At 35.2% G+C, this 15,004-nt stretch overlaps 2 protein-coding genes across 2 annotated transcripts; one reads left to right on the top strand and one right to left on the bottom strand.

Moving 5' to 3' along the window:
* Window positions 1-233: 233 nt before the first annotated feature.
* Window positions 234-4,717, bottom strand: LOC134336279 (trichohyalin-like). The gene is made up of 4 exons (XM_063019001.1): window positions 4,460-4,717; window positions 1,740-1,833; window positions 1,546-1,633; window positions 234-887 (listed from the first exon to the last, which is right to left on the bottom strand). Exons 1-4 carry the CDS (start codon window positions 4,629-4,631, stop codon window positions 246-248), a joined length of 996 nt encoding a protein of 331 aa, XP_062875071.1. The 5' UTR covers window positions 4,632-4,717; the 3' UTR covers window positions 234-245.
* A 1,525-nt stretch (window positions 4,718-6,242) lies between these two features.
* On the top strand, window positions 6,243-14,218 carry nudt9 (nudix (nucleoside diphosphate linked moiety X)-type motif 9). The gene is made up of 8 exons (XM_063019000.1): window positions 6,243-6,538; window positions 9,973-10,209; window positions 10,289-10,378; window positions 10,461-10,547; window positions 11,766-11,877; window positions 12,453-12,599; window positions 12,954-13,038; window positions 13,320-14,218. The coding sequence occupies exons 1-8, from the start codon at window positions 6,447-6,449 to the stop codon at window positions 13,463-13,465; spliced, it is 996 nt and encodes a 331-aa protein (XP_062875070.1). The 5' UTR covers window positions 6,243-6,446; the 3' UTR covers window positions 13,466-14,218.
* The last annotated feature ends 786 nt before the right edge of the window (window positions 14,219-15,004 follow it).

The raw sequence follows: 15,004 nt of genomic DNA, 5'->3' as shown, positions 1-15,004 counted from the left end.
GCTGGAAAAGAGTGGGGAAGCTAGTAAAGCTAGTAGTTATTCTGTTTGTAAGTAAATGTCATCCTTTACAAGCAAAAAGCAGAGTAATTATGCCTTCTTGTACACCAGGCCACATTGACGCTATGGTTTCATTTATGATCACACACCCTACTGTAGGTCCGCCTCAGATGCACCAGTCTGAAGAGGATTCCTAATGCTATTAAAAAAACATACAGACACAATAAAAGATGCATTACAAATATGATTTATTTTTTCTCCATTATCAGTTTAATAACTTCCAAAAGCTTTTCCTCCCTCATCTGGTTTTCCCTGTGCCATCTCTCCTCTCTCTCCCGACTGTCCCTCTCTCTTTTGTCCTCCCATTCTCTACGCTCTTTCTCCCATCTTTCTAATCTCTCGATCCATTCCCTTTCCCTTCTCTCCTCCCTCTCCCTGCTCTCCCTATCCCTTCTTTCCTCCCACTCTTTACGCTCCCTCTCCATCCGTTCCTCTCTGTCAATCCGTTCCTTCTCTCTTTTGTCCTCCCTGTCTAGACGCTCTTTTTCCTTCCTCTCCTCTCTTTCCTGTGCTTCCCACTCTCTTCTCTCATCCTTCTCTAAATAAATTCTCTCCCTTTCTTCCTCCCTATCCAGCATTGCCTGTATGATGTTTGGCAGCTCTTGCTCCTTTCGTCTTTTTACAGGGATGACTATGTTCTGGGATTTCTTGCGGGCCAGTGAGAGACGTGGGGTCAGCATCACTTCCTGGCCAGATGAAATACAAAGTATGGGTTCATTTTTGCAGGGTGTTTGTTTCAGTGCCTCATCCATGGCTGCAAACCACTTCCAGGATGCAGCAGATGTCTCTTCTGCTCCTGTACCCACCCTACCTGTACATGTCTTCAGCTCCTGTGTATTAAAACAAAAGGCATACAAATAAGCGGGCATAAGTAATTTGCAGGGCCTTCAAACTATATTGTCAGTAAATGCATTAGTAAATACACAGAGCCTAAAAACACCTGGGTTTAGAAAATGTGCAGAATAAGATCCATGGCCCCTTATAAGAAAGTAACATGGCCACCGTTAAACAATGATTTTGTAATTAAAAAAATACAGGTAGTCAACCCAGTCTTCATTAACTTTTCCCCTGTGAATCATACAGAATTTTTAAAGCCGAATCCAGAGGTGGCAATATTTGTTAAGAGGAATACATGCATTTAGCTGGTGCTTTTTATACAAAGAAATATACATTTATGACCAAATACAATCCAAGGAATTAAGGGCCTTGCTCAAGGTTCTAGCAGTTGCAGCCTCTGCAACCTACTGATTATTAATCCAGTACCTTAACCACTAAGCTACCGTTTGTGTGTTGATTATGATTTTTACATCATGTCTAACACTTTGGTTGTATTGTATTCATAGGGAGAACATGCAAACTCCTTTCCCTGGGAATTAAACCCTTCTTGCCGTGAGACGACAGTGCTACACACCAAGCCACAGTGCTAAACCACTGAGCTTCTGCTCACCATTTACAGAAATAACCCCAAAAACAACTTTGCTTCCATACTTTGTATCTTTGCTTGAGATTCTCCCATTTTCTCTTGACTTTAATAGGATCGATCTTTCCAGACAGCCCACGCAGTTTAATAAATTCCCTGTTAAAATGATAAAGAAATAATACTTAATTAGTTGTCATTTTAAATAATCAAAAGTAATACTTCTGTATTAGTAGTAAAAAATTAATTTGTTTCAGAAACTTACTCGAAGCCCTTCAGAGCAGCGTTGCGTCTGCCAGTAAAAAGAGCTTTATTACGAATTCTCCAGGAAATAAGCTCAGCTGTGTCGTCCTTGGTCCCTGCAAGCAAATATTATTCATGATTAGCAAGGTTCATATCTGATATAAAATATCAGAATCCAACATTATGTCTGATTTGTCTGACTTTATGCAAGTGTCCATGAATCCATGGAAATTAAGTATGTCCCAGTAATGTTGAAATAATAGTATGAACACAAACACCATGAGCAGAACCAATTTTACAATAGACACAGTTAGTTACAAGGACTAGTTAAACACACCTCTCAAAAAATAAAGATGTCACAGCCAGATGTAACTTTATACAGGGGCTTTATGCAAAATATCTCCTTTAATGAACATGAAAAACTACAAAACAAAACAAGTAAAACAAGATCCACTCAATTTTGGCAGAAACCAGCCTCCATGTTTGTGTTTTATTGTATAATAGTTCCGTTGGTTATTATTTAAATAATGAAAATGCATTAAAAGTAAGAACAGCACTTCTTATACTGTACATCTGTAAATAAAGAACTAGGACATTCACACTGAGGGTGAGTAACTGTCAACATGACCACTAAATGCTTGACTCATATACTATCAGTATTTTAAGGAAATATTAGTGTTTACATGACAATTCAAAGGCCAATAGGGAGAAAAGACTACTTGTTGCTCATGATGAAATAAATTAACTTCATTGGCACATATTTGAGTTGGTGTGTAAGCAGCTTTACATCTTCAAGTGTATTAAAACACCTATTAATAACAAATTAATCGTTTTTAAACATATTTTCTAAAAACAATATAGTTATTTGGATGCTAACATCAGGTTAATCAACAACCTTATCTTTTTATCTCTAAAAACGTTATTGCAAGGTAGTGACACCTGTTGGCAAATGATCCTCAAAACAACCCTATTTAATATGCAAATTAATTCTCATTATCTCTCTCTCTATTTATCCCAAATCTGGAGTTTTGTTTGTTTGTTTATTAGAATTGTAACGTCATGTTTTACACTTTGGTTACATTCATGACAGGAACGGTAGTTACTCATTACACAAGATTCATCTCTTCTTCACAAGTTTATATCAAACACAGTCATGGAAAATTTAGTATCTCCAATTTACCTCACTTGCACGTCTTTGGACTGTGGGAGGAAACCAGAGCACCCGGAGGAAACTCGCACAGACACGGGGAGAACATGCAAACTCCACACAGAAAGGACCCGGACCGCCCCACTTGGGGATCGAACCCAGGACCTTCTTGCTGTGAGGCGACAGTGCTACCCACTTAGCCACCGTGCTGTCCAATCTGGAGTTTAAAACGACATAAAAATGACTGATGGCATTGGTGAGTAAAATCTGTGTTTATCCAGCCTTTATGTTTATGTTCATGTATAATCAACCCTCACTTGCCGCAGTGTTATAAATAGCACAAACGTCACCCAGTAACATACCATTACACACCCAGCACAGAAAAACAGCTTCTAATTCTGCCTCCTCAAATCCTTACTGAATTTGGACTTGGATTGGTTTGGATTAGGGGGAAACACCACAATTGTGTTCATTTATATTTTCTCTTTTAAACGAGTGTTATCAATAGCAAGTTTAGCTACAGCAACACAGTAATACAGGGTGTCCCTAAAGTCTGGACACATAGGAAATCTCACTTACTATAACTAACTATATGTTTAGTAAAATACACACACATACATATTGCATCACAAATAGTGGAAAACACATTGAAGATTAATATTCTAACGAAAAAATTTCTTAAAAATATGCATTTTTCCTATGTGCCCAGACTTTAGGGACACCCTGTACTGTAGATCTTTACAATATATGTTTCTTTCTATCTTCTTCTGATTTGTTAAAGATTTGTTGTGTCATTGTTGGGCTTTTCCAATAAGTTGCTGGTTAATAGGCAGATTAAAAAAAGATACATTAACAAAGATAAAGAAATAACTTTACTGGTGTTGAGATATGTATTTAACTCAAATTTGGATCAAGAGTAAAATAGCAAGTTCACTGGAACAAAAACCGAATGCACTGGTCTCCAGAAAGGAAATTGTTAGATACAATATCCTTTAACCATTCTTTTGCTTGGTGTACACCAAGTAAACAGTACAGACCTGAATGATTGACTTACCGTAAGAGGTCTAGTGGCTCTGTTAAGCAATGCCCCCTATTGCACTGGAATGGTTTATGTCCACTTGTCCCTTCTTGGGGTGGAGGGGCAAATTGAATCAGTACAAAGTAGTTTTTATTGATTACTTGGATCAGTAAAAAGGGCTGGAATTTAAAGCATGTACTATGGCCAGTTGCCAGATCCCAATCAAAGTGAACACCTTTATTCTAACACAATAAATACTTTACAGCTAGTTAGAATGCATTTAAATTTCAATGCACTGAATGATCTGGTCTTTCAAAATTGATAGCAAATATAAATGTGAATGGTGAAAAATGATTTTAAGTGATGTCACATAAAACGAGTGATATATAAATAATGTATTACTTTTAAATATTGGTATTCATTATTTTTCCAGAAAAGTGCTGTAAAACATTTGCATTTGCACAATCTGCCACTTGTGACTGGTGCATAGCTTCAAACACAAAAAATCTACAAATGATTTAATAAATTATTTACACTGTTTTATACAAATACTCACACATTTAACCACAATACTCACATATATAGCTTTTAGTGCTGTTGGTGCTGTTGCCATCGTTAATGGTGCTGCTGGTGAGGGTTGTGCTGGAACTGGTGTTAGTACTGGTACTGATAGAGATGCTGGATAGGATTATGGGCATGTTGCTGTTCTCATCACCTTCCTGGGTGCAGTTTTGTAAGTTTTGTGTCATTATTCTGCTAATTAAATGATTCAGAATGAATTTAAACTTTTATTAAACCCGCCCAGTTGCAGTATGCAGTACGCAGTATGTGAACAATATGGCTACTTCTAGTACTCTAGCGGTACCCGGATGTTGTGCTACTCGAGCAGGCATGCTCTTCCTTATCAAAATAAAAGGCTTTTTGTTTTTAAGTTGTCCTTTCTGTTAAAATAAAACATATTTACAGAATTATAATTAATTATGTATTATTTTGTTTTCTAAGAACATTATTAGACTGCTGTCACTGAGCTGCTCCATGGACAGACTTAACAACTCCAGCATTCGGGGACAGCGGGTGATAGCTAAGGACTGAGGATGTGTACACACACACACACACACACACACACACAAACTGATCGTTATTACTACCTCGTTACTGTAAATATTATCATTTTTATTGTTATTATTTTGCACTGTTTTTATTAATATTTTATCCTATTTTATATTTTTGCACATGTAACTGTTTTGTATATATTTGTTCTTTCTTATTGTTATTTTTATTATTTCTCTGTAACTTGCTTTGGCGATACGAATGTCCTTATTTGTCATGCCAATAAAGCTTCTTTTGAGTTTGAGTGTATATACATGTACTGTATTTATGTGTACTTGAGTATATTCATACACATGCGTATGTGTGTTGATTTATTTATAGATATGACTATATTGGCCCAATTCAATGTGCAATACTCAACACTCATCACTTTATACCCCTTTTCCCAGCACTGGACTATGTTTCATTATTCACACATATGTATATATTTACATATAGAATATATAGTGTTTTATTATATTGTAATTACCATACTGTTGTATAATAGTAATTGCATAGCATAGCTAATTTTTTATAATTTCCTTATTTTTTTGTTTTATTCTACTCTATTTTATTTACTGTACTTACACTGTACTGGAGCTGCTGTAACACACAAATTTTCCCCATGGGGATCAATAAAGGAATCTTATCTTATTTAATCTATATTTAATTTGTACCATACACTGTATACTTGGAACTGCACCCGGAGTAAACCCACGCAGGCACGGGGGAGAACATGCAAACTCCACACAGAAAGGACCCGGACCGCCCCACCTGGGGATCGAACCCAGGACCTTCTTGCTGTCACCCTATAGTACAACAGTCACATCTAAATCCAGAACTATTTATACCCTATCTATTGCTATTGTCCATTTACAATTGTGCAAGCATATTTATCAAATTATAATGGGTTTTCTGGAGGTGTATATATAAATGTTTAACTGCTGTTTCTTCTGTGCACATGAGAATAAAACTTATTGAATACCAGGGCAGTATTAAGTATTTCATTTCGATAAAGACGGAAAAATGTCACAGGCAGCTAAGAACCTTTTAAGAACATTTGACAGCATGTTACAGGTCCTTTATTTTGAAGTGTGATGCAGTGTATCATAACCTAGGTTGTATCCAAACTAGCGTACTATCTTTTAGAATAATAACATATTATTATATTAGAATAATAATTTATTAATAATAACATAACACATGTATTGTAGTCGATGTTTTAAGTATTTAGTGCGTGAGTGTTTTGTGCAGTGTTGTACATAGCCGATCATCCGGGTAACTCCAGCACACTGCGCCCTACATACTGTTTCTGAGCTGTGTGTAGTATGTATAGGTAGTACGTATAGATAGTATGTATAGATAGTAAGTATAGATAGTATGCGCGGTAAATCCACTCGCACAGTGGGCGTGGGAGGCGGGTTTGTGTTTGTTGATTCACTTCCTCGTTACTGCAGAGCTCCTGGAGTTTTGCTATGAATCAGGTTTTGAGAAACTGGGCTGGTTCAATACACGTCGCATTAACACTTGTGACACTACCGTACCCCGTTCATACTACAGCATACTGGTAAGTTACATTACATTACTGATCAAGCTGCACAGTATGAATCTAATATTCTAATGTTAATACACACTGCACAGTATGAATCTAATATTCTAATGTTAATACACACTGCACAGTATGAATCTAATATTCTAATGTTAATACACACTGCACAGTATGAATCTAATATTCTAATGTTAATACACACTGCACAGTATGAATCTAATATTCTAATGTTAATACACACTGCACAGTATGAATCTAATATTATAATGTTAATACACACTGCACAGTATGAATCTAATATTATACTCTTAATACACACTGCACAGTATGAATCTAATATTCTAATGTTAATACACACTGCACAGTATGAATCTAATATTATAATGTTAATACACACTGCACAGTATGAATCTAATATTCTAATGTTAATACACACTGCACAGTATGTATCTAATATTCTAATGTTAATACACACTGCACAGTATGAATCTAATATTCTAATGTTAATACACACTGCACAGTATGTATCTAATATTATACTCTTAATACACACTGCACAGTATGAATCTAATATTCTAATGTTAATACACACTGTACAGTATGAATCTAATATTCTAATGTTAATACACACTGTACAGTATGAATCTAATATTCTAATGTTAATACACACTGCACAGTATGAATCTAATATTCTAATGTTAATACACACTGTACAGTATGAATCTAATATTCTAATGTTAATACACACTGTACAGTATGAATCTAATATTCTAATGTTAATACACACTGCACAGTATGAATCTAATATTATACTCTTAATACACTGCACAGTATGTATCTAATATTCTAATGTTAATACACACTGCACAGTATGAATCTAATATTCTAATGTTAATACACACTGCACAGTATGAATCTAATATTATACTCTTAATACACACTGCACAGTATGAATCTAATATTCTAATGTTAATACACACTGCACAGTATGAATCTAATATTCTAATGTTAATACACACTGCACAGTATGAATCTAATATTCTAATGTTAATACACACTGCACAGTATGAATCTAATATTATAATGTTAATACACACTGCACAGTATGAATCTAATATTCTAATGTTAATACACACTGCACAGTATGAATCTAATATTATACTCTTAATACACACTGCACAGTATGAATCTAATATTCTAATGTTAATACACACTGCACAGTATGAATCTAATATTCTAATGTTAATACACACTGCACAGTATGAATCTAATATTATAATGTTAATACACACTGCACAGTATGAATCTAATATTATACTCTTAATACACACTGCACAGTATGAATCTAATATTATACTCTTAATACACACTGCACAGTATGAATCTAATATTCTAATGTTAATACACACTGCACAGTATGAATCTAATATTCTAATGTTAATACACACTGCACAGTATGAATCTAATATTCTAATGTTAATACACACTGCACAGTATGAATCTAATATTATACTCTTAATACACACTGCACAGTATGAATCTAATATTATACTCTTAATACACACTGCACAGTATGAATCTAATATTATACTCTTAATACACACTGCACAGTATGAATCTAATATTATACTCTTAATATACACTGCACAGTATGAATCTAATATTATACTCTTAATACACACTGCACAGTATGAATCTAATATTCTAATGTTAATACACACTGCACAGTATGAATCTAATATTCTAATGTTAATACACACTGTACAGTATGAATCTAATATTATACTCTTAATACACACTGCACAGTATGAATCTAATATTATACTCTTAATACACACTGCACAGTATGAATCTAATATTCTAATGTTAATACACACTGCACAGTATGAATCTAATATTCTAATGTTAATACACACTGCACAGTATGAATCTAATATTCTAATGTTAATACACACTGCACAGTATGAATCTAATATTATACTCTTAATACACACTGCACAGTATGAATCTAATATTCTAATGTTAATACACACTGCACAGTATGAATCTAATATTATAATGTTAATACACACTGCACAGTATGAATCTAATATTATAATGTTAATACACACTGTACAGTGGGGTGACTGACATTAAATACATGACACATTAGTGAACCCCTGATGTGACCATTAAGTCCTGGATTAAGTCAGTTATATATGTAGGTAAAGGACAAATTAAATTAAGAACCTGAAATAAGAAGCAAATAAGAAGCCTAATGAGATGCTTCCAAACAGGTAAAGATATTAAACAGGGCCAGTTTACCTCCAGTTTGGATCAAACTGGTAAAATAGCAAGTTCTGGCACTGGTCTCCAGAAAGGAGGAAAAACTAGTCAGGTACAATATCCTTTAACCATTCTTTTGACTAGTGCATGTTTGCTGTACACCAAGTAAACAGTACAGACCTGAATGATTGACTTATACAGTAAGGGGTCTAGTGGGTCTGTTAGGCAGTGCCCCCTATTGCACTGGAATGGTTTATGTCCACTTGTCCCTTTTGGGGTGAAGGAGCAAATTAAATTAGTACAAAGTAGTTTTTATTAATTACTTGGATCAATATGAAAGGCTGGCACTGAACTGAATGAATATAGCAGTATGAATATAATATTATACTATTAATACACAGTGCACAGAGGGATAACTGACATTAAATAAATGACACATTAGTAAACCTTGATGTGACCATTAAGCACCATAAATGTTCTGCTCTGGATTAAGTCAGTTGTATATGTAGGCAAAGAACAAATGAAATTAAGAACCTGAAAATAACACATAAATTAAAAAGCCTAACGAGATGCTTCCACACAGGTGAAGCTATTAAACAGGGCTAGATTACTTTGATTTTGGATTCACTGGAACAAAAACCGAGAGCACTGGTCTTCAGAAAGGAGAAATAAAGTAAAATGGTCAGGTACAATATCCTTTAACCATTCGTTTGATTTAGTGCATGTTTGCTGTACACCAAGTAAATGGTACAGACTTGAATGATTGACTTATACAGTAAGGGCTCTAGTGGCTCTGTTAGGCAGTGCCTCCTACTGCACTGGAATGGTTTATGTCCACTTGCCCCTTTTGGGGTGGAGGGGCAAATTAAATCAGTACAAAGTAGTTTTTATTGATTACTTGGATCAATATAAAGGACTGGAATTTAAAAGCATGTACTATGGCCAGTAACCAGATCCCAATCCAAGTGAACACCTTTATTCCAACACAATAAGTAATTTAAAGATAGTTTTATGTATCAGTGATATATAAATAATGTATTACTTTTAAATATTGGTAAACACATATTTCTACTACCAAGGCCATCATGCTGAAAAAAACTAATGAACAAAATTTTAATACATTGTTTTTGTGGTTCAGTAATTCATGTATTAATATGCTTGCACTGATCTTGTCTCTTTGTTAACAGTAAACCAATCAACAGCAGAGTTTCAAGTCTCAGTTCCTCGATGTCAAGTTGTGCCTCAATGTCATCTGCTATGCACATAAAGGCCCGTTGTCCAGTGTATCCTGGCTCAGACACGCACCGATTTCCTGTTTCAGATGATAAGGTTAGTTGGCAGACAGACTGGTTTGAGTACAGTCCAGTGGACTACACAGCACCAGCTGTCCTGAAGAAACCTGACTGGGCTGATCCAGAGATTGGGTGAGTCAGTGTCTACTAAACGTATTGATTATTCAGCCTGTGCACTAACAGGAATGATGATAGATGTTATTTTTTTCAGTTCATTTTCTCTGCGGTTTAACTCGTTGGATGGGGCTGTGGATAGGAGGAGCCATGAGGGAGATTACATCATCCAGGATGGTAGACCACTGTAAGGCGGGCACTTAGAAGCATTAATACAGACTCAGTTTTCCTTTAATGCAGTCGTCGACTCCTATTTCAATCTCTTTCAGTAATCCGAGGGGAAGAACTGGCTTAAAAGGGCGAGGCCTTCTTGGCCGGTGGGGTCCCAACCATGCAGCAGATCCCATAGTTACCAGGTACAGTGTGGCACAAACATGCATAGAAACTGTTATATTGTTCTCCTTTATTTTGTTGACAGTAAGAAAATCACATTATTATTACATTATTTATACAAAGTATTACTTTTGAATTATATATTGTAATTTTAAAATGTTTTTGCATAATGGTGCACTGACTTGTTTTTGTTTAGACTGACAGGAATACCTTTTTTTATATTAATATGATCAGTGCTACTGACACTATCATTGTTATAGACTTAAACCAGCTAACAGATCTTTGCAGGGCTCTTAGACGTTACATACTGACAAGCAAGAAGGTCCTGGGTTCGATCCCCAGGTAGGGCAGTCCAGGTCCTTTCTGTGTGGAGTTTGCATGTTCTCCCCGTGTTTGCGTGGGTTTCCTCCGGGTGCTCCGGTTTCCTCCCACAGTCCAAAGACATGCAAGTAAGGTGAATTGGAGACACTAAATTGTCTGTGTTTGACATTAAACCTGTGAACTGATGAATCTTGTGTAATGAGTAACTACCGTTCCTGTCATGAATGTAACCAAAGAGTGTAAAACATGACGTTAAAATCCCAATAAACAAACAAACATACTGACAAACGATAAAAAAAAACTTTTTAATAACATGTTCTTCAATAGCCCATCTTACCTGTAATCTTAAAGCATTCCAGTAGCCAGATATAGATGTGAAATTAGAAACTCAATCAATACTCTTACCACAACACACTCTAAGTGCTTTTAGAGAGATAAACAAATCAGAACTCACAGGTCACATTATCTTCTTTTTAAAGTCCATCTCATTCATTATTGATCTCTGGACAACAATTTGCTGCCAGAAAATACTGGACTACCTGCAGATAACATGCAGCTTGTACTAAGTGAACTTTGGTCATTTAAAACCTTTAAAAGTATTTCTTTGCTTTCGGGTATTATATAATCCATAGTGTGTAATTATTAAAAGTAAGAATTTACATCTAGGCTATTCATCTTAATATGACATTTCCCCTGTGCAAATCCTGAGTTTGACACTTACAGAATTAGCATTTTAGCAGATTCAGCACATGTATACTATTAATCAGATCAGTTGAGGTTTATAAAATGAAAGGATGGGGTGTCTATGATCTCGACTATGGCTAAATCCGATCTCTTGCAGTTATTAGGTTATTCTAGTGCTTTGGATGAATGGTATGCTAAATACAGTAAATGTCAATCTTTTCTATGTTGTGGGTTAGGTGGAAAAAAGACTTAGCTGGCCAGCACATTTTAAATGCCGTCTCTAAACTTCCTGTGCTACAGTTTGTGTCAATCAAGAGGAAAGATTGTGGAGAATGGGCCATTCCAGGGGTGAGTGAGTGTGTTAAGGTCTTTAAAAAAGTATTTAAATTTAATCTTGGAGAAGTTATTCGTGAATGTTCATAAAAAATTTTTTTAAAACAAACAAACCGTTTTTTAAAACATAAATACAAAGAAAAGCTTTGTATTACCATAAACAAAGTTATGTATATAAATACTCATTGATTGTTAGAAAGTAATGTTACTAAATCATATTTGTACTTTGTTTTACTGTAAGACATTGGCATTTGTTGGAAATATTTCACACAAGAAGTAGCAGTCATGGTGAAGGTGATTGTAGGGAAATTATTAAGCAAACACCTTAGACAATAATCAGCAAAAAGTGCATCTAAGATTTGCACACGGAGTTAAAAATAACAGCGCTCAGAATAAATAAAAATAGATTAATTTAGGTATATGGTATATTCAGGTATATCATTTTTGTTTTGTATTTATAGGTACAAAGTCAAAATATAATGTGTGTAAATTAATACTGCTTTTTCATTACTGAAGTTCATATTGTCAGTATTTAATTTGTTAAGTGTCTGCAATCTGTGCATTTGTACTAAATTGTAGTATGTGTTCAGGGTATGGTCGACCCAGGAGAGTTGGTGTCTCTGACTTTGCAGCGAGAGTTCTCAGAAGAAGCAATGAACTCTCTCCAGGCTTCTCCACAAGAACAGAAAAGGATCCATGAGCGAATCACGCAGCTTTTCAGTACATCAGGGGTTCAGGTTAGAAGACCTTGACTCTTTACCGAGGAGTGCCATGACTAATACACGCCCCTTTCAGAAAGTGTGCAGTAGCCAAACTGCATGATTCATAAGGAAATCCATATCACACGTGGAGAGTCATACACTGATTCCAATTGATCAGCCAGCAGAGGTCGCAATTGCATCAGTTGTAAAGAATCCCCTCAGGCATTTTTACCCTTGATTAGAAAAGTCATTGTTTATACAGGCGCCTGGCCTGTCTATAGAAGAGCTGTGATTCCAACTTGTGAGTTAAAGACTTTGAAGACGCTCGCCACCTGAAACAGATTTTCTAGGCAACAAATACATTATTCAGTTGCATGTCTCTTTTTTTAGGTGTATAAAGGTTATGTAGATGACCCAAGAAACACAGACAATTCCTGGATGGAGACAGTTGCTGTTAACTTTCATGATGAAACAGGTAATGATAAAATAAAATTGCATGAATGTGATTAAGCAGGAAAAAGTAAATGAGCTTTATTTGGACAGGATTAGTTTTACATGGGAACGCTGGGTAATTAGAACCAGAGTATGTTTGTGGTTTTAGCTTGTCTAAATCAGTCATGATTAACTTTTATGGGCTGCATATTCCAATAGTCTTTGCATACCATAATGATAAGGTAAATGGTAAAGTTAAATAAACAGATGAGCCAGAACATTTAACAATATGGTTAAAAAAATCTGCTTTGTTATGATATGTAGGTGACAGCGTGAGCGAGCTGCCACTACAAGCCGGTGATGATGCAGGCCAAGTGAGCTGGATCGACATCGACTCTTCTCAGCCCCTTTATGCCAGTCACTCGCATTTTCTTCAGGCTGTTGTAACAGAAAGACATGCTCACTGGTAACCATAAGCAATGAAGAAGTGCCTATAAAAATAAGATCAAAACATTCTTTTTAATCGTTTATACAAACCCTATATCCGGAGAATTTCGACTTAGAATTTTATTTATTGTTTAATAAAATTGAACTTTTGAACTTTTTTTTTAACTGACAAGTACAAAGAATTGATTTACACTGACCAACTTAATATAAACACATGTTAAATTTGATGCCTTTAACAATCAAAAAAGTTGGGACATCTTTTTACTTCTGTCACCACTTAAAGAAAGGTTTAAGAGAGTTCAAATCACAGATTCTTGTTTTCATTGCATTTTACAAAATGTCCTGGACATAGGGTTAGTAATTATAAATTAAGATGTAAATCATTACTGTTCAAAATGGTGCACCAGAAATGTTTTTTTGCGGTTCATCCTGCACTGTTGTTTTTTAGCTGAAGCTACATTCCCCTTTAAAATGTGCTTGATTAAAAACTGATTTAACTTAGTTTAGCAACTATAAGAGCACTTACTACCTGAACTACACAAAGATTCACAGTATAGATTTCAGGCTGATGTAAACTGCCTGTAGAAATATTGTCCAAGCTTGCATGCATTTTACACAACACACATATTCACGGCAAACTGTCAAATGTAAATCTGTCTCTGATGTTTACTCCATAGATGTTTAACTAATTCAAAACTGGATGGTACTTTTGTTGTGTCTACAAATGCAATTATTATGTAATTAATACAATAAACTTGAAGCATATTACTCTGAAACGGTTCACTTCGTGGTGTTTTGTTTCTTCTTTGATTAAACATTAAAATGTACAGATTCTTCAGTGTCTACCCAAAACAAGCAGAAAGTGAATTTAATCACCCTTACGTGTGAATGAATGAGTAAATCAGTAAGTATCATGGTGTATTTCTGCTTTGTGTTTCTGGGTGGCACTGGACTGACCACATCACTGACCAGGATAAAGCAGTTTAAGTGAATGAATGATTCAAGTCAAAACGACTAGTTCTGTTTCACAGAAGGATCTAAATACTAATTGATTATTACAGCACCAGATATTCACCCAATTCAATCCCAATTAAACGCCTATGGAAGATTTTAGAATTAGCATGTTAGACAACACTCTTCTTTATCATCAAAACAACTTAAGGGGTATCTTTTAGAAGAATGGTGGTCTTTCTCATCACAGTTCCATAGATTTGTAGAGTCTATGCCAGGGTGCACTGAGGGATTTTAGTCCCTGTTAATATTGAACTTTGAGTTGAAGAAGTTCATGTGATGCTTACATATAACACAAACACTAGATGTAAGTCAAGTACACGATGATCATACATGCCAAAAATGCTGTGAAAAGGTCACGGTCATTGTCTTACAATGATTCTGCATTTCTGCCAAGATACGCTGATCCTCATTGGAGATTACAATAATTTTGTCCCGAGATCATTTAAACTAAAACAATGTTTTTATTTCACCAAAAGTGAGTTTTGAAATCCGTTTTAATGTCATGAAACAATTAAATAATAATCTACAAACTTTCTGGAATGTTTTAG

The sequence above is a fragment of the Trichomycterus rosablanca genome, chromosome 22 (genome assembly GCF_030014385.1).
Source record: "Trichomycterus rosablanca isolate fTriRos1 chromosome 22, fTriRos1.hap1, whole genome shotgun sequence".
NCBI lineage: Eukaryota > Metazoa > Chordata > Actinopteri > Siluriformes > Trichomycteridae > Trichomycterus > Trichomycterus rosablanca.
The sequence above is the reverse complement of the archived record's forward strand: the minus strand, read 5'-3'. Positions and strand labels throughout refer to the sequence as shown.